Source organism: Conger conger, chromosome 12, assembly GCF_963514075.1.
Source record: "Conger conger chromosome 12, fConCon1.1, whole genome shotgun sequence".
Taxonomy (NCBI): Eukaryota; Metazoa; Chordata; class Actinopteri; order Anguilliformes; family Congridae; genus Conger; species Conger conger.
This window is the reverse complement of record NC_083771.1, coordinates 18080657-18106807: the sequence shown is the minus strand read 5'-3', so window position 1 is coordinate 18106807 and position 26151 is coordinate 18080657. Positions and strand designations below refer to the sequence as shown.

Below are 26151 nucleotides of genomic sequence, written 5' to 3'. Positions count from 1 at the left end.
ATACGGTACCTCAATGCTGCCTGCACCACCCCCTCACACACGCACATGCATACGCACACACACACGTAGGCATGCGCGCACACACACACACACACACGCACATGCACACTCACATACACACGTAGGCATGCGCGCACACACACACGGACATGCATACGCACACACACACACCTAGGCATGCGCGCGCACACACACACACACGCAGAGAGGGTCTTTTTCAATAAGTGTGGCTTTCGTTTAGAACCTTCTTTCTAAGCCCCTGTCTTCGTCAGTACCAGTATATTATGTAAAATTGATGTTCATCCCCTTATGGAATAGATATTCAGTCATAATCACAGAAATGTATGATATGTGAATCTAAAACACACACACACATGCATGCAGAAGCAAACTCCAATCAAAACTAGGCAAAACTAGGTTCACTTAAAAACAAGGGATGCATGATTGAATTGGCACAAATAAGCCATTGCTAGTAATGAAGTGATTTGGGGTATGAGAAAGTGTGAGAAAACAGGAAGGAGAGTAGATCGAGGCAGAGAAAGAGAAAGATAGAGAGAAACTGAAAGAGGACAGGGGGCAGTTTTGCTAAAAGTGTAGGATCCAACTGCCTAGGTGAATGTCCCAGTCTGCTCAAAGTCATGATTGGATTTTACCCAGCATCCCTCAGTCGTGTGAGCCCAATCACATCACCCCCCTCTAACCACACCTGAAATAGAACAAGTCACAGGTTTAAATGTTTTTGTGATTCACTGTGATAATATTTATACCACAAATGAATGCAGACAAAACAACTGCAAGTCCATAGTAAAATGAATCTGTAATTATAGTGTACATATTTACATTTTATTTCAACAAAATGGCACTCGATCAAGCCAGCACAGAAAAGGCTTTTGGCCATTACATCACTGGTCATTAAATGTGTGGAAAATAGATACATTCCAGACCGGGCAATGAAATCATTTTTTGTCAAATTTAGAACATAGTCATTCAAAAAAAGAAGCAAAATATTATTCAAATTAAAAACATACAAACATCCCAACATCCATCTGACATATAAAAATATCACTATCTTATAAAAACATATTATACTTGGTGTGTGTGTGTGTGTGTGTGTGTGTGTGTGTGTGTGTGTGTGTGTGTGTGTGTGTGTTATGAGAAAGCACATACTGAATTAAAATAGAAGTACATTCAAGTCAGACATAACAAGAGAGAGAGCTCATCTCATAAAGCAATGGGGTAAAACAAACTGTTTAAGGCTTTGACACACCATAATAACTTAACATACGCAATGCCAACCCTTTTAAATATCCAAGGGAGTACCGATCCATTCAGAACAAACCTCCACAAGCCAACAGGGCGAAGCATGCCATTTCATTCCCATGGTCCGGTGAACTGGATCCTGTTAAAAGCATGTACCCATGTATGTATCTATCCATGTTACAGCAGTATGTATGTATCCATCCGTGTTCATTGGTGATGATGAGGAGTATGTGGGAGAACTTGTCAAAGGTCAGCTGTGCTACTTCTTTTGCCTGGATTCTATTTCCTGAAGCGGGGAAGGACACAACTTTTTTTTTTCAGTATCTCAAAGAGTTCAATTATATCAAATACTTAGTTGACCCATGACTGCTATCCAGGAATATAGCTCTCCAGGAAATGGGTGTCAGCTTAATAATGTGTTTGTTTCAATGTGTAAAATTATAAATCAATAATACTCTCTAAAATAAATGACATGTACAGTTCAGCACTCACTTGACAAGCTGGTGACGACACTTCTTGGGAAGACCTGCAATGCAAACATACGGCAACATCTTAAATTAATCTTCATATTTACATGTCCTCAGTCAACTCACATTGACTGATATCACCCCATGCCCCTCTTGCACATCTTCTGAAATACCCCCCTCCTCCAAAAAGAGAAAATCTCCTGCCTTCCCATCCACATTTTAACGCTTGCGATGGTACTTTGTTATTTGGTTTTGGTGAGAGGAGTGTGGCTTGCGATGGTACTTTGTTATTTGGTTTTGGTGAGAGGAGTATGGCTTAGGTGGGGTACTTTGTTATTTGGGTTTTGGTGAGAGGAACGTGGCTTGCGATGGTACTTTGTTATTTGGTTTTGGTGAGAGGAGTATGGCTTAGGTGGGGTACTTTGTTATTTGGGTTTTGGTGAGAGGAACGTGGCTTAGGTGGGGTACTTTGTTATTTGGTTTTGGTGAGAGGAACGTGGCTTGCGATGGTACTTTGTTATTTGGTTTTGGTGAGAGGAGTATGGCTTAGGTGGGGTACTTTGTTATTTGGGTTTTGGTGAGAGGAACGTGGCTTAGGTGGGGTACTTTGTTATTTGGTTTTGGTGAGAGGAGCGTGGCTTGCGATGGTACTTTGTTATTTGGTTTTGGTGAGAGGAGCGTGGCTTGTGATGGTACTTTGTTATTTGGTTTTGGTGAGAGGAACGTGGCTTGTGAGGGGTTACTTACGGGAAAAGTACAGAAGTGTGGCCAGTAAAACGAGTGCCAGGCCCATGATCGTTCCGGCCAGTGACCACAATACTCGGAAACTGCATCCTTTCACTGGGAATAAAAACAACATTACAGGAGAGAAAAGGAGGGATGGAGAAAAAGAGGGCAAGATGGTGAGAGGGAGAGGGAGAGAGGAGGATTATATATATATATATATATATATATATATAGCTGTCATTTCTACATGGGGAAACTAAAATAAAAGCTGAGAATCTGTCTTTTAACCACATGTTTGAGTACAGAGTCTTTGACCCAAACATTATGGAGCTCATTGTACACTCTCCATATGGTTAATCCAATGATTGTGATTTAATTTAAACTTTTATTTCCTTTGTGTAGGAATTGGCCATTAAGTACCAGTGTGTTTTTGTCACACAGTTTTGTAGTCTAAAACTTTGAGGGGGGTTTAGGGTGCGTGGCTTCTCGCCTGTTCCACCCACCATTTAAAAAAAAGGGGGCCCCCCATTAGAGCCGATAAAACACTTTAAGCTGTGAGATCACAAGATATGTGATCTCTTATGTTCTTAACTGAACATGCTAATGCTCATCAATCACTACTGGTATTTGAATGCAATCAAACTCTTGACCGCTGACATAAAATTGAGAAAAAACCTACTGTACTCTTCAAAGGGTTAAGCATTATATACAGATGTTCCTGGGCTAAACTCAGGTACTTATTTCCACCCCTGTGCAGCGAAAACCAGCCGATCTATAGCGTGTTAAGAAGCAGCAGCTGGAATCAGACGGTTTTAAAGGAGCGCACACGTGTCTGTGCTCTCCTGGACCAACGAAGAAGGTTGACACGTGCCTGGTAGCATTGGCATGTTTGGCCATTCCTACTTAGGGGGGAATAAACGGAGAAAAGAGCTGAATTTGAAAAAATGATCAGAACAGAAAGGAGTCTCTGGTTTAGTGTTTGTGTGTGCTGGGTTCTTGGGTACCTGGCAGAATTGTGTCTTCCCTAGGGCAGGGGCAGGGCTTCTTCTTGGTGGTGGTGGTTTTGGTGGTGGGCGGAGCCTGAGGTGTCTCTGGAGGAAGGAAATGAGCTCAAGGCTGAGTGACGTATTCTGAGCGTAGGCCCTGATCCTTATACTTACTCAATTTCCAGTGCACAATAAACCACAGATTACCTACACAGTAAGAAAAATTAGCCATTCTGCAGGGGCTACAAACGAGCTGAAATGGTAAATGATTGGCATTTATATAGCGCCTTTATCCAAAGTGCTGTACAATTGATGCTTCTCCATTCACCCATTCATACACACACTCACACACTGACGGTGATTGGCTGCCATGCAAGGTACCAACCAGCTCGTTAGGAGCATTTGGGGGTTAGGTGAAACCTGGCTATAGGCTGAAAAACAGCCTTTACCAGGGAGTCAGGAGAGAAGACGCACTAATTTTTCAGTTAGTTACTGCCAGGGAGGGATTTGGATTTTAGGGCCAGATTTGATGATCCCTGAGGGAGAGCAATGGCCTCACCTCCGGGGAGGAGTCGCGCCAGCAATCCCAGCTGGTAGGAGCGTTTGTTGGGTACAATGCAGAAGTACAGGCCCGCGTGCTCCTCCTTCACCTTCAACTTGAGGGAGTAGGTGTTGCTGCTGCCCGCACTCAGACTGCCTCCAAAGTCGCTTGCATCGATCCCTGTACCGTGTGTAATCCGGTCCGCCTGGTTGTGGGAGAAAAGGAACTGGAATTCTGCTTTCCCCCCCATCATATGCATCCGACCCCAGTACACAGTCTGGCACAGCAGTCCAGCACAGTCACAGCGCAGGGTCTCCCACTCGCCCAGTTTTGGGTACCGAGGGCTCGGTGACTGCAGAGATTGGACAGCCACTTTGGAGAGAGGGGGAGGGAGGGAGGGAGGGAGGGAGAGACAGAGAGACAGAGAAAGAGAGATATCCTGGTAACCTGATTCTTTGAATTCTAAAAGAGTAAAAAAAGTTTTGAATCACAAGTGAGCCAATTAGTGATCCAAAATCTTGATTTCAAAAGTTTGTATGTAAAATTATTTGGAATATGGGCACAGCAATGCTCCCACATGACCCACGACAGGCAAATAATTCTGTTCTCAACTGACAAAAAATTCACAAAAGCTTAGACTGCTCAAAACTAGAGTGAGGTACACATGGTAGTGACTGTCGTGTACCGTACACTGTGAAATCACAAAGACTTTCCACCATACTGAGTATGTATAGAGCAGACCTTAAACAGCAGTGCCCTGAGTTTCGTAACAGTGCAAAGCATTGGCTCCTTAAAACTGACATTACAAGGTCCACCGCTGAATTTCCCTTTATACATCTATACAAAAAATATATATATGCCCAGTGTGAATCCAGTGTGAACTTTGTCAGTTTTATGTGCTCACAAATTACCACAAATAAGTTTCCAATGTAAAGTCGATGGGGGAATGTTCCCTTATTTAAACAGCACTGATCACTATGATCTGACCTTCTAGTACATGTAAAACATAGTGATAAACCTGGTCTGTTCCCTTAATTATTACATTAATAAACTTAACTAAAAGGACTCAACCCAGAGGCAAAACTGTACACACTCTAAAGACTAAGCTGGAGAAAATATCAGCTTGTAAAATTGCCTTACCCAATTGGCATATCTTGAAATTAGTAAAACTGTTTCACCAAACTAAATTCGGACCACTAAATATGGACCATGACAATCACATTATACTAATATTAAGGTAAGGGTTTTTTAAAGAAATATTAGTTTCTCCATTTATACATATTTTAAATAATAGTATGAGAACTGTATAACCAAGTACATGCTTTTAGAACACATTATCATTCATTGAATTTTAATAGAAAAAATATAATTAAACAATGTAAGAATGACAATTATAAGCAACATCAGTACCACCCATAATGATCTCCCATTGTCATCAATTTGCTCCTTTCTACTGAACAAAATCCCTGTCGTCTCACAGACCGATGCTCACCAGCGGGGGGCCTACCCTGCTGAAAAAAACGGCTCAGGCTAGCTTTTGAAACAGATGGTAGCTGGTTGACCAGTTAGACCAGCGCAAGTTATGTTTTGACACAGCTGGTAGCTGGCATTTCAAGCTGGTCATAGCTAGATTTTAGACCAGGGGAAGCAAGAAAAGACACATGCACATTCCCCCAAACTCTTACACGAGTAAAATAGGATGCTCTGCTGGTGCGCTGATTGCAAACAGCCGATAATGCTCTGAAGTTGCCCCCCCTTGTCCCACGGCTTGGAGACAAAGGGGGGTGGAAGGTGAGGTGTGAATGAGGTGGACCTACCTGCTATCCAAACGAAGGCTGTCCACAGGTGCACCAGCAAGGCCATGGTCTGCTCTGATTCTCACCTCCACTGTGACTCTCACCTCCACTGTGACCGTCTCTCAGTCTGAACTGTGTTCCTGTCGCCTGCCTGTGTACACCCTGCCCCTCCCGTGGCCCCTCAGCCAATCACAGGCAGACCTGCCAGGTCACGCCCCCGTGAAGACGAGCACAGGCACAGTGGCGTCAGGCGACCAAGGCGCCAGCCCGGTGTGTGCAGCGTTTAAAGCTCTTTCCTTTTCAAAGACAACATTTATCAGCACCTTCACTGCTGTTATTCAATGTCTGCACTTCTGTACCTTCCTCAACTTCACTGCTGTTATTCAATGTCTGCACTTCTGTACTTTCCTCAACTTCACTGCTGTTATTCAATGTCTGCACTTCTGTACCTTCCTCAACTTCACTGCTGTTATTCAATGTCTGTACTCCTGTACCTTCCTGGGAAAACTGAGGTCTGATATTAAAGTTCTCACATCTCTGCCTCCATTCCATCTTCAGATAATTAATAAATATTTTTATTTATTTGCCATTTTCATTAAATTTTATAATGACAACACTGTTTTTGGATGTCGCTTCAAACTGCGGGTAAATACACATCTTAAATGTTATTGGCTATGATTTTCTTTGTCGTTAATCAGCACAACAGCACAACCAGTGGTGAGCTATCAAATACAGTGTGAGCACTAGAATAAGAACGTGAAAATGAAGGGTGTTCACACAGTGCTGAGTGTGTATAGTGTATAGCGTGTGTGTGTCTGGGAGTGTGTGCGTATGTGTGCAGTGTGTGTGTGTGTGTATGTGTGTGTGTGTATGTGTGCAGTGTGTGTGAGTGCGTGTGTGTGTGTGTGCATATGTGTCTGGGAGTGTGTATGCACATGTGCAGTGTGTGTGCATGTGTGCATTTGTGTCTAGGTGCGTGTGTGTGCATATTACATTATTATGCGTGTGTGTGTTTGTGAGTCTGTGTGTGTATAGTGTGTTTGTGTATGTGTGTCTGTGTGTGCGTGTGTATAATGGGTGTATAGCGTGTGTATAGTGTGTGTGTGTACAGTGAGTGCATGTGTACAGTGTGTGTGTGCGTGTGTGAGTGTGTGTATATGTGTGTGTATAGTGTGTTTGTGTGTACAGTGCTCAGCGTAAATGAGTACACCACCTTCGAAAAGTAACATTTTAAACAACATCTCAATGAAGACAAAAACAATTTCCAAAATGTTGACAAGACTAAGTTTTATTTAACATCTGTTTAACTTATAACATGAAAGTAAGGTTAATAATATAACTTAGAGAACAAAATTTTCAATTTTACTCAAATTAGGGTGATGCAAAAATGAATACACCCCACTGAAAGTCTCTGGAGCAAAGCTAAATTTTTTACTACAAATGTCTAATTTAACAATAATCAACCAAAGGTGAGTCTAATTATTCATTACACAGGTGTCCAGCAGACTGTTGACTATAAAAGGGTGTTACTTCCCTTCCCATTTCATGTTGTTAGCAATGGCACCACATGGAAGAGAAATGTCGAGAGACCTGAGAAAGAAAATTATTTCTTTACACCGCAAAGGTGAAGGCTACAAGAAGATCAGCAAAGCTTTACTTATCAGTCAGAATACTATAGCAAAAGTGATACAAAAATTTTAAAGAGATGGAACTGCAACCATCTCACAGAGACGTCCAGGCCGTCCATGGAAGTTACCACCTCGACAGCAGCGTCTTCTGATGAGAAGGGTCGAAGAAAATCGGCATGCAAGTTCACTGCAGTTATCTAAGGAAGTAGAAAGCCAAACTGGGGTGACTATTTCTCGTGACACAATACGGTGTACACTGCAGAGGAATGGCATGCGTGGGTGCCGTCCACGGAGGAAGCCTCTCCTAAAGCCCAGGCACAAAAAAGCACAAAAAAGCACAAAAAAGCCCGCCTAGAGTTTGCCAGGGCCCATGTTGACAAAGATGAAGACTACTGGGGCTCTATACTCTGGAGACCAAGATAAATGTTTTTGAAACTGATGGCTTCAAAACTGTATGGCGTCGCAAAGGTGAGGAATACAAAGAAAAATGCATGGTGCCTACAGTGAAACATGGTGGTGGCAGTGTCCTTATGTGGGGTTGCATGAGTGCTGCTAGTGTCGGGGAGCTGCATTTCATTCATGGCATCATGAATTCACAGATGTATTGCTCTATACTGAAAGAGAAGATGCTACCATCACTCCGTGCCCTTGGTCGCCATGCACTTTTCCAACATGACAATGATCCTAAACACATCTAAGGCCACTGTTGGATTTCTGAAGAACAGGGTGAAAGTGATTCAGTGGCCAAGTATGTCTCCTGATCTGAACCTAATTGAACACCTGTGGGGAATTCTGAAGAGACATGTTGAGCATCACTCTCCATCCAGCATCCAGTCTCTAAAAGAGGTCATTCTTGAAGAATGGAAAAAGATCGATGTAGCAAAATGTTGTCAACTTCATTCCATGCCTAGAAGACTTGGTGCTGTCATTAAAAATCATGGGGGCCATACAAAGTACTAGATGTAGTAGTTTTTGTTGTGGGGTGTACTCATTTTTGCATCGCCCTTATTTGAGTAAAACTGAAAAATGTGGAATCTAAGTTATATTAACCTTACTTTCATGTTATAAGTTAAACGGATGTTATATTAAACTTCTTGTCAACATTTTGGAAATTGTTTTTGTGTTCATTGAGATATTGTTTAAAATGTTACTTTTCAAAGGGGGTGTACTCATTTACGCTGAGCACTGTATGTGTGTTTGTGTGTGTGTGTGTGTGTGTGTACGTATGCACGTGTCAGTGCTGTGAAGCGGAGAGCTCTTTTTGGGAGTGCAGGTTCAGAGGGGCACAGAACACCTGCAGCCCTGCAGCAGTCTGATGTAGAGCTTCTGCCCCCTCCCCAAACACAGGTGTGCCCCCACCACACCCACCACCGCCCCTGTGGCACACGAGCACGAGGTCGACCGCACTAACCCACCCCAGCGAAGGTGGGGCACGCCTAACACTTTATTTCAGGCTCAAAATAGACAGCCTGAGTGATGGGAATACGGGCCATGTGATCTTGTGTAAACAGAAAGATCTTAGGGCTTCGGTGCCATCCCCCGCATTCCTCTGGTACAAGCGCTCACAAAGAGAAACGCCGTTTGAACTGTTCGAGATTAAGAGCTGCCTTCGCACAAATGTCATGGCGTCCCTGAGAAACCCTGGTAATGAGCAGAGAAAATTACATTTATTACATAATTACATCGGTGAGAATACCTTTCATACATACACAACACATGTAAAGTAATGAAACAAAAAAGTTAAATAATTCTGCTGTAAGAACAACATACAACAGGGGGCAGTAGTGGCAACCCAGGCAGATTCCTAACTATCCATTGAGACTGACAGAACGGGAGCCAGCTTCCCCTTCCCGGCTCCATGGGTTCCTATGGGAGCTGCTTGATGGCTCATGAAGCCAGTTCATGGAGGCTTCCATGACTAAGGGGCTTCTTTGGGCACCAGAGCATACTCACAGGGGTACACAAAAGTGTAGGGATAAAAAGGAATTACAAAAATCATCTATGTATAGAAATAATAAAATAAAATAAAAGGTTTCTGGGTGAGAGAGAAGGGTGACTGCCCTGTTTGTTCTGTGTATGCAGAAGGCTTTGGCTACAGCTCTTTAGTGCCTCACTGTGTTCACAACAAAAAAAACATATTCTTTGTTTATTGAAAACAGGTGTGTCGTGGAAAGGTTACCACAGCAACAAGAACACGTCAAGCTATATTTCACTGTTACTCCTTTAATGTCCACAAGAGGTATTTATCCAGCTTTCACAAAAAAGCATCAAACGTTATTTACTCAGCTTCAGTAGGAAAAGATGTCTCTGTTTAGTTTATGTTAACATAACCACATAAACAATCCATATGCAGTTCAACTGAGCATGCCCTGTACTATGTGTGTATGAGTGTGCATGTGTGTGCATGTGTGTGTGCGTGCGTGCGTGTGTGTGTGTGTGTGTGTAGGTGTGTGTGTGTGTGTGTGTGTAGGTGTGAGTGTATGAGTGTGCATGTGTGTGCATGTGTGTGTGTGCGTGCGTGCGTGTGTGTGTGTGCATGTGTGTATGTGTGTGTGTGTGGAAGTTAACCCTCATCAAGGAATGCCAGAAATGTGGTGTTGTTTTGTTCCATGTGAAACGTTAAATGTTTTAACAGGATCAATGACAAAATGCATGAGAATGGCCATGTAGCTTAAATCTACAGGGTTGTGGAGGCTTATTCACCAGAGTTGGAATCAATGTTATTTAAATTCAAGAAAATCTTTGAAATTCAGTTAATTAAAAAACCCCTCATCACCTCACCTTAATGAACTGAAAAAGGAGGATCGGACATAATCTGGCCTACATTTCCTCAATAAACTCCTGAATAGCACGAGTTAGCGCTTCTTAAATAAAGAAATGTAATCAGTGACAAAAACATCCTTTCACCTAGCTCACAAATGGAAACTATAGTTGTTTTTTTTCTTTTTTACTGTTGTCAAGTCACCTGACAAAGCTTAGGGATTCAGAAATAAGAGCCGATTGGCCAGCTACGAGACGTCAGAGAAAATGACACGGGAGGCTGATGGCTGTTCCTGGTTTGTCCCGGCAGTAGGAAATGCAAGTGAAAGGTTCGGGGCTGCACCTCCACAGCCGTGGATTCAAGTATCAGAGCTTAATGAAGGTCGTTCTGTGCAGAAAAGTGTGCTACATCTCAGCAAACGTCAATAGCTACAAAATGAAGGAGTCAGTCTGCGGTTAGTGCGCGGTCGAGTCAGAGTACACTCCGCTCCAGGGTTTGCCTCCTGCTGAAGGGCAGGGTCTCGGCCAGCGGAGGTGGGGAACCGGTAAAGAAGTGGCAGCCCGGCTGTCTCCGGGGGCGACGGCCGGACCCGCGTCAGACGAGCCCCAGGATGGACTCGTCCCACAGCTTCTCCTCCTCCGTCCGTGTGTCCGCTTCATCCGCCCGTTCCCTCGTTCTCTTCTTCTCCTTGTGGTGCTTGTGCCTGCCCTCCTTCACGGGGCCTCTCTCTGCCCTCGCTCTTCCTTTCCTCTCCTCCGGCGGGGGCTCCTTCGCCCGGACCTCCTCCACCAGCCCCGGCGCTTGCACTGCTCCCCCCTCCACCTGCGCCTCCCGCCCCACTTCCCCCTCTCTCCTCCTCTCCGGCTGGGCTCCCTCCGCCCGCCTCCTCTCCCGGGATCTCCCGCTCGTCCTCCCCAGCCGCCTGCTCCTCCTCTCCCTCCTCTTCTCCTCCTCAGCCGAGTCCTCGTCTCTCCTCCTCCTCCCGCTCCTCATCCTCTTCCTCCTCCTGCAGTCGTCGCTGCTGCTGCTGCTCGTGCTGGAGGAGGAGGAAGAGGAGGAGGATGAGGACGAGTAGGAGGAGGAGGACTGGTCGTCGCTGGAGCTCGATCGGTCGCGGCTGGTCCGGCGGCGGCGCTTCCTGTCCCGCCCGTACCCGCCGTCGGCCGCCGCCCTCCCGCGCGGCCTGCCCCTGAAGCCCGTCGCCACGGGGACCGCCATCAGGGGCGGGGCCAGGGGCCGGAAGCCGCTCCGCCAGGCCGGCCCCTCGGGGCCGCGGAGCCCAAAGCGCGGCCGGGGGGAAGGTGCCGGAAACGGAGGGCACCAGGACGGAGGGCGGAAGAGCGCGGAGGGAGGGGGCGCCGGAACCCCCACCGGCGCTGGTCCTGCCATGCCGCTGAAGGCCTCCCCTTCCTGCTCCTCCTCTCCCTCGTTCCCCTCCTCCCCCGGCCCCCGGGTCCTGGGCTCCAGGCCTCTGGCTTTCTGCACCTGGATGTAGTCGGCCAGCTCGTCCTGGAACGAGTCGTACACTTTCTTCTGCGACTTGCAGATCATATCCGCCACTTTCATCTCTCTGGAGGGGCAGCGAGAGGAGACACACTTAGCCAGACTAACTAAACTAACACACACTTAGCCCGACTAACTAAACTAACACACACTTAGCCAGACTAACTAAACTAACACACACTTAGCCTGACGAAGTAAACTAAATACAAAACTAACACACACTTAGCCTGACAACATATATTAACTTAACAAAAAACCAAACGAGTCAAGATATAAGACATGCGTTTCCTTATGTACTACAGTGTAGGACAACTACCCACAAAAAAACACCCAAAGATAAATTGTTTTAATGTATCTGTAGATAATCTATTGACATAACAGAACATAACAATGACTAGAAGAGGCCATTCAGCCCAGCAATGATTGCCTCTTCCTACCACTAAAGTGTACCTACTGCTTAATCTGTCGAAAAGCAAAATAGTATCTAGCACCGTATCAAGCCTGGTCTTGAAAGTGTTTCTGCCTCCACCTCCGCATTAACTCATATGAGCTACATACAAGATCTCCCAAATCAGACTAACCATATTCAGAGATTTAAATATCTTTCAGAAAATGAGTTACAGACCAATTTCCAACTTGGACTGTAAAATATGATCTTGGCCGTTCATAAGAGATAAGCAAATTAGACCAGAGGCTAGATTGGTGGAAAAGAAAAACTGGTTCTTTGCATATAACATGAAATGACAAAGTGCTTAAGATGGAGGAAGCCGAAGACTCGCACTTTTGCTGATGCTTGTTCCCTTGCATGTGGGCCTGGTACATCTCCACAGAGTTGAGCGTCACATTGCACACCGGGCAGGAGAAGGTGCGGGAATCTACAGGTATTACACGTGGAGAAAGAGAGAGGACCAGACGAGGAGGGATGAGTGATATATGGCCGGGAGAGGAAAAAGGCATGGCATATAAAATGTACACACTCACTCCGTTAGAAAAAAAACTTCATGTATTTGTTAATAGTTAACTAATTATAAGTCCATCCAACGGTTTGTTAATGTATTAATATTGATGTAACTAATACTTCAGTTTGTAATTAAATACAGTAACTAACGGAAAGATTATTTAATGGTTAATTAATGCATTTGTACGTCAATAATTAACGTTAACAACTGTTTCATTGACTAATGCCAATTTGTGTACCGTATTATAACCTCAGTGTGACCGACAGTTGAAAGTGGTTTTGCGACACATTCGGTGGCGGGCGGTCGGCGTGGTTACCGAGGTGCGCGCCGGGCTGCCCGCGCTCCTCCATCTCCTGCAGGGCGTGGCAGCGGGCCTGGTTGCGCTGGTGCTTGCGGCCGCTGTAGTGCTGCCGGGCCATCTGCGGGTTGTTGAAGGAGGCGGCGCACAGGCGGCAGTGTCTGTTGGGGTCGCTCAGGTCCACCTCCTCCCCGGCGGCCGCCCGCTGCTCTTCCTCCGTCTCCTCCTTCTCTCCCTCCTCCTGGGAGCCGGGAGCCAGGGGGGCGCCGCGGGGGCCTGGGTCGCCTACAGGCAGTGAGAGCTTAACTACTACTAATTTGAGTCGAATCTGCTCCTCTGTACGATTGTCGGTTGAAAAATACTATGCAGGTACGCCTTCGTTTCAAATGGGTAGTTTAATATAGTAGAGGGACTAGTGGGTCCGTTCCCCAAGTACAGATTAAAAAGAACCAACAACTGAGGGAGAATGTCAACACTTATACCCTGTCCCTCAATGGAAACAATGGACCAAATGGCCATTGCCATAAATGAAAACACATCACAGGAAGTGGAGAGGGAGATGATTAGATCTTGTCTGGGGAGAAACAAGGCCTGAGTATAGTAGATATGACACAGAGATACTGATCAAAGAAGTATCTTTGACAGGATTAGGGGCTAGATAGGGTTGCACATTGTCCAACTACAAGGGAAGAGGGAGGGTGACTGTACCGGACTTAGCTCCCATGTTTTCCAACAAGCTTAAGCCTAGTCCTAGACTAAATTCATTTTTGAATGGAGACTCTCCATACAAAACTCAGTATAGCCCAGGACAAAGCCCATTACTCTGAAACAAATCCTTAAAAACATGTGAACAATGCTGCAGGAGTATAATTGGCTCAAGTGTAAAGGGTTGTCAACTGTGTTCCTGAAGATCTTCCTGGTCTGCTGCTTATTGTTTTTACCTTGTTTACAACAATTTAGATTCAAGCAGCCAGGTTAGGCGAGTTAGGCAGGGTAAGCCCTGGTTATGGGTATGCACTTTGTTGTACGTCGCTCTAGACAAGAGCGTCTGCCAAATGCCAATAATGTAATGTAATGGACTTTCTAATTGATCAATGAAGTGCTAACCACAGTAACAACAAAACCCAGCCGAACCCAGCAGCTCTGCAGGACCAGCGTTGGCCACCTCTGGTCTGAGGTAATAAGTTAATGCAGATGCGGGTTGCCAGTTCCGTGCCCTGCTCACCTGTCTGGGGAGCTGTGAGGGTGACGGGCTGCAGGCCTAGCTTCCTCAGGTTCTTGGCGTGGACCTTGCCCTCGTAGTGCGACCTGGCCACCACCGGGGCGCTGAACACCATGTTGCAGAGCTGACAGAACCGGTCCTGGTCCACTGTCCCGTCCTTCTGCTGAGACAAACGGCTCAACCCGGTCACCTCGACCGCGCGCATCGTTCATGAACACCTTGTTTACTGTGGGATTCATTCAATCGCGCTTTTTTAAAGTTAATAAGCATTTCTGCTGCCATGGGGCGTATAGGTGATCTTTCTGTGATCATGCGAGTTGTTTTTTTCCAAGCACATAGAATCTGCAAGGTCTTGCTGCTGATGGGGTGACTTCAATCGATATCAGTGCAGATGTTTTTCCCTGAAGTATTTCCCAGGGCCTCTGATGATTGCTTGTACACCTCCACTACATTGCTTGTACAAGGTATGATGGCAAAAAGACGACGAAAGATCACCTGAGCGTCCCATGGATATTCTCTTAACACTTAAAAACTGTATGCCGTCGACAGGTGAGCAGGCATTCCATCTCTCCTGGAACGAGTCACCTGCTCCCAGACACCTGCGAGAGGGTCTGGGGAGGGAGTGTGTTTGAGGGACAAGTGTGTGTGCGTGTGCGTGTGTGTGTGTGTGTGTGTGTGAGTGTGAGTGTGTGTGAGTGTGTGTGTGTGTGAGTGTGTGTGTGTGTGTGTGAGTGTGTGTGTGAGTGTGTGTGTGTGTGTGTGTGTGTGTGTGTGTGTGTGTGAGTGTGTGTGAGTGTGTGTGTGTGTGTGTGTGTGTGTGTGTGTGTGTGTGTGTGTGTGTGTGGCGGAAGAAGTACCTGAAAGACCACAAACTCGTTGTTCATCCGTTCCTCATCTTTTTTTGTCTGCAGGTACAGTCGCACCTTCTGAGCATGCTTCTTCCCCTAAGCACAGAATAAAGAGCCCAACCCTTTACACTACATTACATTACAACCCTTTACATTACATTACATTACACACTCAGTGAGCCCAGTGATACTCAAACCACCCCATCTGGCACCAACAATCATTCCATGGTCTTCCCCATTCTGACTTTTGGTCTGAAAAACAACTGAACCTCTTGACAATGTCTGTATGGGTTTATGCATTTACTTGCTGCCACATGATTGGCCGATGAAATATCTGCATTAACAAGCTGGTGTACAGGTCTACCTAATAAAGTGATCACTGAGTGTACTACCAGACCTGGCCAACAACATTCCGTGACAAGCAAATCTAAGTGCAACATCAGAGCAAAGCACTAAATTGAACTCAAACTACACCAACATAGACCCATAAGGCTCACATCCATAGAAAACTGTAACTACATAATTACATTTATCTCTTCCAGGATGATATAAAAAATGTTTTATGGTGGTTGACATTATGACATCCTATTCATCAGAGTTAGAGGGAGGAGACTGGGAGTGGAACAGGAGAGGAGCCTACCTCATAATGCGAGACTCTCTGAGACTCAAACTGCAGCACTGCCCCGCACACATGACAGAAGTCACTGCCAAAGAGGCTTTTCAGTGCATCACTGGAGCTCACCACAACTGAGAAAGGAGGGGGAGAGGGGGAGAGGGAGAGAGAGGGAGGGAAGGAGAGAGGGAGAGAGAGAGGAAGTGAGGAAGAAGAAGGGGGAGAGGGAAGAACCCATGAAACATTTAAAATACAGATCATGAAGAACACTCTGTGTGTGCACGGGACAGGGTCTTTGTACACTTGAGCGAGGTGTCATCATCGTTATCCTTCATAAATGAACGCATGCATTTCGAAGACATCGGCTGCAAACGTGTAATGGATTTTAGTTACTGAATTATCCCAGCGTGATAACGGTATACGGATCCGGATCCTGCCGGACCATGAAAATGAAGAGAATGGATTTCAAATACACATTTAAGCCATGTCTTAATGCTAGCTCACTAGCTCATCACAATCTCTTATTACATGCCTATGAGTAAACCATGCACAAAACAGAATGTATTCAAAGTAATCTCACAATTTACAATAACACTTGGCAGCTTTCACCATTAGTGTATACCACTGTTTTTCAAACAATATCTAAATCTGTCAGCCCAAATTTGCCTAATCAATGTCCTTGCAGAAGATATCAACAAAACGGCTGCCATTTAATCCACTTATTTTATTTCCCTAAATTGCAAGCATACAGAGACTGTTCTCTCTGGAAGTGTGTCACAGTTTGACTGAGGGACTCAGGTCTTTAAAAAAAAAATTTTTTAACTAATAAATCAAAACATGCAGTGGAACTTCAGACACTTCTATTCAATCTTTTTTTTATATATAAATCGCAACACAAGCAGAGTAGATTTTGATTAACAAATTGAAACTCCAGAAATGGTGGGAGTGTCTGGATTATGTACTTTGTGAATGCGCAAATACATGCTGGAACAAATTAATGTAGACTACAGAGAACGAAAAAAAACCTCTATGACACATTGGAAAAGGTGATTTGTTTACAAAATAAACCATTGAGCTGATTTGCAGTGGATGCAATTACACAAATTGTTAATGTATGCACTGGCAAGCAAGGCTGAACGTGAAAGATTTGCAGACTTCGCAATTGGTTCATTTACTTTTTAAAACCACTGGCCTGGAATCACTGACAAAATGGAGCTACTTTCAAATCTAAACTGATTTTGGGATCAAATACTAAATTAAGAAAAGAAAAATCATGAACTAAAAAAAAGAACATTGCAAGCACTAAGTAAACTACTTTCAATGGCAAAATACACATTCATTCATTACAAATAAAATGCAATGGGCTGATTCAGCTCAGACAGCTCTTCTGTTTTAGTCTTATGTGGATTTCCCTGGCTATGCCAATTTGCTTTGTGTGGAGCCTCTGTCTCAGTGTAACACACTTGTGTGAGGTTTTCATAACATAAACAACCAAAAGATTAGTGCAGCAGTGCTCTGGTGTGTGAAAGTGGCATATTAGCCTCAAAACACTAAAAGCCCATCATCTCGGTCACACACGCACGCACACACACGCGCACACACACACACACACAAGCACACACTCTCACACACACACACACACACACACGCAAGCACACACTCATAGGATGTCAAAACATCTGTACTGAACTTGGATGTATTACATACTTGCTTTTGACAATATTATTGGCCATCAGATTGTAATTCCATTTCAATTCAAGAAATTGATGTACTGCAAAATGCAAAATAAAAGTCAATGAATTAATCACATTGCAATTCACTTCCTAAAGCAATTGAACTGAACTGTACCACAACTGATCCTCATTCTGGCACCACCAATGGGAGCACCACTTCACTGACATGTCCAGACCATGGCTTGCATCCGCCCAATCACAGGCTAGGAAACCTACATCTAAAGCACCTGAGCTAAACTAGGACAGAGGGCTGTCCCCCCCAACCGGAAAGGGTCTTCATTACGGTTATCGCATCTCCATTGCTACCAGCCCCAGAGATAGTTAAGGGTGGCACATTATTGCAATGGAAAATTAACTAGAATCTTGCAGCAAGACAAAATCAGAACCATGGACTACAGACCTAGAAACAAACAACAATCATCAAAGTGTGTAGACCAGGGATCATCAAATATGGCCCTAGGATCCTAGAGTCCAGCCCTTGTTTTCTTTCCTCCCGGGTAATTAACTGAACGATTAGTGCTGCTGATTAGCCAGACTGTGTTCACCCACCCAGGTTAAGAGAGGGTGGAAAAGCAGGAGTTCTCGGCCTGTGAAGACCGTCATTTGACGGTCTCTGGTGTAGATGTTTCCGGAAGCAGAGCTCAGTCGTTTTGGCTCTTTCCAGAGTCTCGCTCGCGTGTGTAGCACTTCCACAGCGGAGTGCGACCCGACTCTTACCGAGGGCAATTTGAATTACAAACCTGTTCCTGCCGGGGGAAGCTGTCCCTGTGATGGATGGCATTAACCACCGAGGTAATGTGACACAGCCAGCCTCAGGAAGTCAGGCCTGTCCTTTATAATTGCCTGTGCTTCGGTTCCAATGAACACGGCTAACAGCACCACACACTCAGTCCTGGGGCTCCTGTGTTTTCTTTATCCAGTTAGGAAATTGTCCACTTTGTTAAAATAATTGAGAATATGCACTTTCATCAGTGGGGTCAGAATCTAGGACTGAGGTCCTCCAGGACTGGAGTTAAACCTGCAGACACTGTGGCCCTCCAGGACTGGAGTTAAACCTGCAGACACTGCGGCCCTCCAGGACTGGAGTTAAACCTGCAGACACTGCGGCCCTCCAGGACTGGAGTTAAACCTGCAGACACTGCGGCCCTCCAGGACTGGAGTTAAACCTGCAGACAGGACAGGCCAATTACAGGCCGTCATTTCCACAGGAATTAGTGAAGCCACTGAAGAGGATGGAAACACACAATGGTTTGCTCCGTAGCTTTCCAGGAAAAAATCTGCTAAGAAAGATTGACTTTAGTGAACTAGCTTGTGAGCCCAACCTGGTTGTTGCTTGCTCAGAAACAGTATCAGTATTAGCCTATTTGGCTGGTTGCCATAGGCTTTTAAACACAGTCTGCTTCTCACAGGCTGGTGTCTCATCTGTACTGAAGTGCTCAAACTTTGCATCTTCAGGACTATGGCTAGGACTATGATTTATCTTTCATCATTTCTCAAATCACATAAAACGCATGTAATGAACATCAAACTTTAAGCTCTCAAATGACAGCTTTAAAGACGGGGGGGCCAGTTCTACAGACACAGATTAAGCTTGGTCCGGGACTAAATTGTGTTTTGTATGGAGCATATCCATTCATTCCGCTTTTTCAGCTGGGTCACAGGCAGGAGTTTGACTGAGTGTGATGTACCACAGCCTGGGCATGCAAGCTGCAGCAGAGTCCAGCAGGACTGCATTTAGGGGCTGATACAGGTCCCCGAGTCAAACTGTGTGAACCAGTCACATTATAACACATGTCCTGCCATTACAGGTCAGTCACGCATGCACGCACACATGCACGCACACGCACACACAAACAAACACACACACACACACACACACACACACACACTCTCTCTCTCTCTCTCTCTCTCTCTCTCTCACAGACACACACACTTACACACTCTCACACAGATACACACAGGCACAGACACACTCTCTCTCTCCCACAGATACACACAGATAGACACACACACACACACACACACTCTCTTTCACACAGAGCGGACACATGTATGAAAAAACACTCTCTCTCACTCACTCACAGACAGACAGACAAGTACACACTGTCTCTCACACATACACAGAAATGTGTGCGTGAACACACACAACTCACTCAAAAACATATTTTCTCTCTAATTATTTTCAAACAGCCATGAAACCAGAATGTTATTAATTATATTAACAGACAATATACTATATTTACTTCTCTAGGGAAATGTGCTGATAGCCACAAAGCAAATACTTAACACTTAAATTTGCACTTTCAAAGTCCCATTTCAACCACAAAACATTGTAGATGTTTTATGGTTGAAGTGACACTTCGAGAGTGATAAAATATTTATGTCAAAGAACTGCTACTAATAATCTCACCCTATTCAATGGAGGGGAATGAATGTCTATGTCACCTAATGCCCTGCTAATACAGACAGCAAGCTACACAGCAGCAGAAAATACTATTCAGCCTAATTTCACTCAATAATTTATTTTAAAATGCCTGCATAAATGTTCACGGTACCTCCTGAACAAACCTGCCCACATCTTCTGCCAGACATCTGGTTTGTAGCAGTTGCCATTTGGACAGAGAGAAATTCAGGAAAACACCAAACACAACATACACCATATACATTAACTGAGGCTGCATTCACAACACTACATTACAAAGTGTTTTCCAATTCCTACATTTTCAACCTAAGCAGAACACGTTAGTGACCCAATGGCTCTGTATTTTATCTAAAAAACGATAAATAATCATGGAAAAATAACAAGGACAAAAACCAATATTACAACTAGGTAAGAAGAAGGGTCCCCGGGATTCGATGTTCGTTCACCTGGACGAATCTACGCTATCTAACAAATGAATGCTATGCAACTATTTTTTGGGGGGTTCCACCTGGCAGAAATATTTTTCACTACAAATTGTTCTTTCATAACTTGCAGAATTGCCCAATTTTCTGTCCAGTACACTAACACAGAGCACAAGCCAGTGACAGTGTTAGGGTTATGGTTATGGTAAGCATTGCTATGACCTTGCCGATAAGGAAACTTGATCTAGGCCCGGGCTCTAAGACTGTACACTCCAGCAGTGTCTCCTGCTTCAACACTGAAATTATTAATTCACTGATTAAATTGTGAAGTCACTGATTGGCAAAAGAAAACAAACAAACACCTTTCAAGGTCTACAACGGCCACAGAAAACTCACAGACTCTGCAGCGCTCCAGAGGTCAAGGCCGAGCCCACAGATCTAAATAAAGGTTGTCTACGTGAAACAACACACTGCTCTTACATTAGCTCCGCACATGACATCACCTCGGCTAAGCCTGATGTTCGAGACTAAGATAATGTTCAACAACTTACTGCCAGAGTTTACAAGACACAATCGCCACTTTTCAATTGCATGCACTACAGTTCTAGATGTTTTTTTTGTAATTGAACCCTGCGAGGTCATTTCTCCTCTATATTTGACACTTCCTAGTTACTTAGGAGCAGTGGGCAGCCACAGTGCAGCGCCCGGGGACCAACTCCAGTTCTGAGGCCAGTGGTCAAGGGCAACGGCAGGAGCACACCTAATCTGACATGAACAGCACCGTGCAGACGTCTTAGGCACCTGTATAACATTCTGTACAGATAACACTCTTTCAAAAATAATTAAATGGAAGGTCCTAAATAAATGTACTATAGATTTTACATTACATTTTAGTAATTTAGCAGAATAGTTCAAAACTGAATCAAATCAATATTTTTTGTGACCACCCTTCGGCGTTAAAACTGCATCACTTCTGCAGTTCTATAAGACAATCAGCAGGGAGGTTGTTCCAAGCATGTCGGAGAACTTGCCACAGTTCTTCTGCAGACTTTGGTTGGCTCCTTGCTTCTGATCTCAGACAGCCTTGATCCAAGTTTTTATGTAAAAAGTAGTTAATTGCTTACAGTTATGTTACTTTTTAAATGTCTCTGTAAAATTAAATCTTTTGGAAAATGAATATTTTGAAATCTCAAATGTGTTCTTTTATACTAACACACACAAAACAATAAACATATATATATAATAAAGTCTAGGGTGCCTAAGACTTCTGCACAGTACTGTATGTTTTTCTGTGTGGGAGGAAACCATAGTACCCGGAAGAAACCGAAGCAGGAGGGCTGGCTGGCAGGCTGGCCGGCTGAGAACATTGTGGGTGAACTTCTTGTGGGTGAACAGTGCTACCCAATGCACCACCATGCCACTAATTCACATACACAAAATTCACAGCAGTATGTTGCTCAAAATTAGAGAATTTTTACAATAAATATATTATCATTTTTTAAAGCAATTTGATGCATCAATAAATAATTAATGTTTCACCCTCTTATGCACACCAACTTTCATGGTTTATAAACAAATATGAATGTATCGTTTTGTAGTACCACTCCCTAGAAAAGCTTCAGTCAAGCCATGTATTTACACTGCTGTTACTGAATGTGATCTGTGCTATATAAGCCCTTAAAAGTCCATTACTGATTTTTACATATATATATATATATATATATATATATATACACCCTTAATCATAAACCACCAAACAATGTGGTAAACAAAGGGGTCTACCAACTACTTGTTTCAACAATTCAGAAATTTAACACAAATACGGCATGTCATAGTTTTTGGTGTACCAGAAATGTTTATAGGTTGACAATACCACGCTAAGGCTAATTTGCATAGACAAATTCACAACAAGACATTGCTAAAAATGTACAGAATGTGTTATGCTTTTATACAATTCACCAGCCCAACAAATATAAATTTGAGAACATGTCAAATTCCTTTTTTGATAGCTGGCACATTTTTTGAGAGAATTTACAGGAATAGCTGATGATTACAGTGAGGCCATACTTATATGAGATAATTAGTTGTCAGACAGGTCAGAGATATGTGACCTACAAGACTGTGAACGTGTCATCCAAGCTGAGTAAATGTTAACATGTGACCAGAAAACTACATTCAATCTTCATAGCAGCTACGACACAAACTATAACCCAAAAACAAGTATGCTAGCAGTATCATCTGGCATGCAAGCTAATAATATCAGATCAATTTTAGAGACTTTGCCAGGTCAATTAAGTTTGTTAAATTATGAAATAAAGGGCTATAGTGTAAACTAGAGTGTAATCTGTGTTGAAGAAAGGAACCTACTGTATATTCAATTCCTCAATTGAAAAAATCCCATATTGTTCCATGAGGATTTATCCTTAAATTAATTGAATTTCAATACATTTCCGAAGCTTACCCCAACCATATTTTGGCTGTGTATACACACACACACACACACACACACACTCAGTGAGCAATTTATTAGATAGAGCTATACACTAGCTTGTTAATGCAAATATTTAAGTAGCCAATCACGTGGCAGCCAATAAATGCATAAAAGCTTGCGGGCGTGGTCAAGAAGTTCAGCTGTTGTTCAGACCAAATATCAGAATGGGGAAGAAATTTGATCTAAGAGACTTTGATTGTGGAATGATTGTTGGTGCCAGACAGGATGGTTTGAGTATCTCAGAAACTGCTGATCACCTGTGATTTTCACACACAACAGTCTCTAGAGTTTGCAGAGAATGGTGCAAAAAACAAAAAACATTGAGTGAGCAGCAGTTCTGCATGCAAAAACGTGTTGTTAATGAGAGAGGTCAGAGGAGAAGGGCCAGACTGGTCAAAGCTGACAGGAAGGTGACAGTAATAATAATAACCACAGATTACAACAGTGGTGTGCAGAAGAGCATCTCTGAACACACAATGCGAGAAACCCTCTAAGTAGATAGGCTACAGCATCAGAAGCCCAATAAGACTAAAACATCTAATAAATGCATAATAAGGTGCTCACTGACTGTATATATATTTAAGTATTTATGTGTTTCTTATAAAGCAGTAGTTCTCAACCTCAGTTGGGAACCACCCCCTGTGTATGCTGGTTTTCATTCCAATCACAACTGATCAAATTTCAAAGATCAAGATGAATCCATAGGCTCTACATTATGTATAGTCAACATGTGTTCTTTCTTCATTCTTTCCTTAAACTTATTAACACAATGCAAGTTTGGCTCACTCTCAGTGGTCTTATCTTTGAATTCTTCATTATCTACCAAAATGTTTGTTTTAGTAGCCATGAGCTACTTCAGCCAATTGATTCACCTCAGCCTTTAATTTGATCAGTTAAACAAACATGTCATGTGATTATCTGCAGTATAGCATAATGTGAATACTGAGCTGGCATTCATCAGTATAGCATGATGTGAATACTGGGCTTGCATTTATCATGGAACGCATAGCTATATATATAACATAAGGTGGCTTAAGGGTAAATAGTCCCTCTAAACATGAAAAAGGAAGAGCTTGTTTAAATTCTGGGATTGCAATTGTGGTTGTAACGAAAACCAGCATACACAGGGGGTCCTCCCAGAACCGAGGTTGAGAACCTATGTTATACAGGACATTTTGAGATGCCATTTGAAGTGTCAAAATTAAATTAAAACTAAAACCAATGTTTGCTGTAACCATGCATACTAGTGACCAAGTGATTGCATCAGTGCATGGCTCTGTGTATTGAGCAAAGCTAATGCAATGTTTCCAAACAATTGCCACTGACAAACACTATTATTGCACCTATTTCTAATTGATTAGGTTTGACTGGAATCTTAATAGGTTCACACTCTGATGTTAATCCATTGTAGAAGAAAAGAGTAAATGTTTGTGTTTGAATTACTGAACAGCAGAACAGATTTTTTTTTTTTAATTGCCCCAGAACCAGCCATGACACAAGTATGGCCCAGTTTTCAAAGAATCATAATTGGGTTTGTTTGACCTTAAAGAGGCAAAATATTATAATTATTTGTATAATTTAAATGTATTAAAGGGACAAAACACTAGAAGCTGAAGAAACCCCTTACCACTTAGAGAAGTCATTCCACTACGGTTCTTTTACAGAGGACGGTCCTTATAATTATATCAGTAAACAGTTTAATCAAATCACCAAATATGAGGTTAGAACACAATAATGGAAAAACAGCGTCCCCGCACGACTATGGTTAGGAAACGCCGACCTCACATCCCACTTCTACAATATTCTTTGATAGTTGCCAGTTGAAATATAGGAGGAAAAAGCAATCTAGCAACGTTTGAAAATGATGATACAGCTCGTCAACCCATAAATCTCATGTTAAATTCCTCCTTGTTTAGGCAAGTCATCTAGCTTGCAAATTGGGTAAAGACGCATGTTCGTCGTGCGCCATGTTAGTTTATAAACAAGCAGAAACAACGCTGTAGCTTGTTAGCTAGCTAGCTAGCAATCAAGGCATGTCCTCGACAGTAATTGAACCATTGATCAGTAAGATAAATGACTCAATTACTCTCGACATAAATATACAACAATATATTCTAATAGCTAGCCATAGCTACCTAGCTAGCTAACATATCTCAAGAGACGCTGGCTAGCTAACTAGCTAGATGGCTAGCGACAATTCCAATCGTTTTTTATTAGAATGAGCACCATCGATGCTACGGTATTTGTTTATTTCAGGTTCTTTCCGAACTCACCTTCACTCTGGGTTTTATAGGTGTTATGAGTGTTTTTAACTGTGTCAGCGTCTGTTACAGAGGCCGACTCTAGAGCGCTAATTTTACTATTTTCAAAATGTGTCTCGCCTAGCAGCGGGACAGACGCACTTTCGGGCTCCATCTTTGTTTCTATCTGAAGCTGAAGGCTTGAGAGTGGCTCTGAATAAAACCCCACCTCAAGAAAAATATTTATCTGAGTAAGTGTGCTGCCATCTGCTGCTTGGGAGCGGGAATGCAGCCATTTGGTGAACGTCGGTTCCAACCAGGGGGCCACGGATTGACATTCACCAAGAAGCTCGCAAGCCCATTCTAAACTACGACTTTACCCTGGCGAATGTATAATATTTTGGACAGTACTTTTAAATTCTAAAATGTCTCTACTGTGAACCAATTACTATCCAGTGGCATTTTTTTCCTGAGCCACACTGAAGAAGATTTTTGTTTTCATGTCATTTTCTTCCACTTTAGGTACCCAGTCTGCATGCTCTGGTGCCACAAAGCTCCATAGTCAAACAGCCTCCATGAATTGCCTTCTTACGCCACTGAGTAGCTCATTCCCATAGGAATCCACGGAACTGGTAAGCAGAAGCTGTCTCCAGTTCTGAAACAGTACTGTGGTGACCGTAATATGTAACTCTAGTGACTTGCATTTTAGCAATGCTATATAATAATGAGTATTGTCCTGTTCTGGTGAAATATAGTTCTACAGCGTGCTATGTGGATGAGTGTCCTGGAGGATGAGGCCACAGAGGGGGCTGTACTGGCCAAAACAATAATATTTCTTCAGTCCAACACAGAAAATAGACCTTCTTGGAATCAGTTTAAGTAGCACAAAATTGAAGATGTATGTAACAAAATAAATACTTTTATTAAATACTGAGCGACAGCATGTTACAGTAATACAGAGTTGCAGTCAGTTTTCACAGCAAAAAAAATTAAACATATATATATAGAGAGAGAGGTTGTCTGACTGAGAATGAGTTAGAAATGCAATTCAAATATAAGAGAGTGAATAAAGTTGTGGAAAAGAGACCGTTGGAAAAATGGAGTTTAAGACAAGAGGAAATAGAAGTAGCCAGAGTAAATCATGTAGAGGAAGTCAGAAGAGACTGATCTAACTGTGAGGCTCTTGCCAGTCCATTTGGTCCTAGTCATTCCAGGGAAAATGGACTTGTCCATCT

At 43.4% G+C, this 26151-nt stretch overlaps 2 protein-coding genes across 3 annotated transcripts; both read right to left on the bottom strand.

Annotated features, from left to right (window-relative positions):
* Positions 1 to 798: 798 nt before the first annotated feature.
* Positions 799 to 5898, bottom strand: cd8b (cd8 beta). Its single transcript, XM_061263637.1, has 6 exons — positions 5798 to 5898; positions 3999 to 4352; positions 3458 to 3544; positions 2475 to 2567; positions 1753 to 1786; positions 799 to 1546 (listed from the first exon to the last, which is right to left on the bottom strand). Exons 1-6 carry the CDS (start codon positions 5841 to 5843, stop codon positions 1540 to 1542), a joined length of 621 nt encoding a protein of 206 aa, XP_061119621.1. The 5' UTR covers positions 5844 to 5898; the 3' UTR covers positions 799 to 1539.
* A 3713-nt stretch (positions 5899 to 9611) lies between these two features.
* On the bottom strand, positions 9612 to 25093 carry zmat1 (zinc finger matrin-type 1). 2 transcript variants are annotated; one of them, XM_061263447.1, is made up of 7 exons: positions 24950 to 25093; positions 15636 to 15742; positions 15005 to 15091; positions 14151 to 14310; positions 12944 to 13210; positions 12450 to 12543; positions 9612 to 11735 (listed from the first exon to the last, which is right to left on the bottom strand). In XM_061263447.1, the coding sequence occupies exons 1-7, from the start codon at positions 25089 to 25091 to the stop codon at positions 10760 to 10762; spliced, it is 1833 nt and encodes a 610-aa protein (XP_061119431.1). In that variant the 5' UTR covers positions 25092 to 25093; the 3' UTR covers positions 9612 to 10759. The 2 variants fall into 2 exon arrangements, with proteins under 2 accessions (XP_061119431.1, XP_061119432.1); XM_061263448.1 differs by having other exon boundaries at positions 14151 to 14307.
* Between the last annotated feature and the right edge of the window lie 1058 nt (positions 25094 to 26151).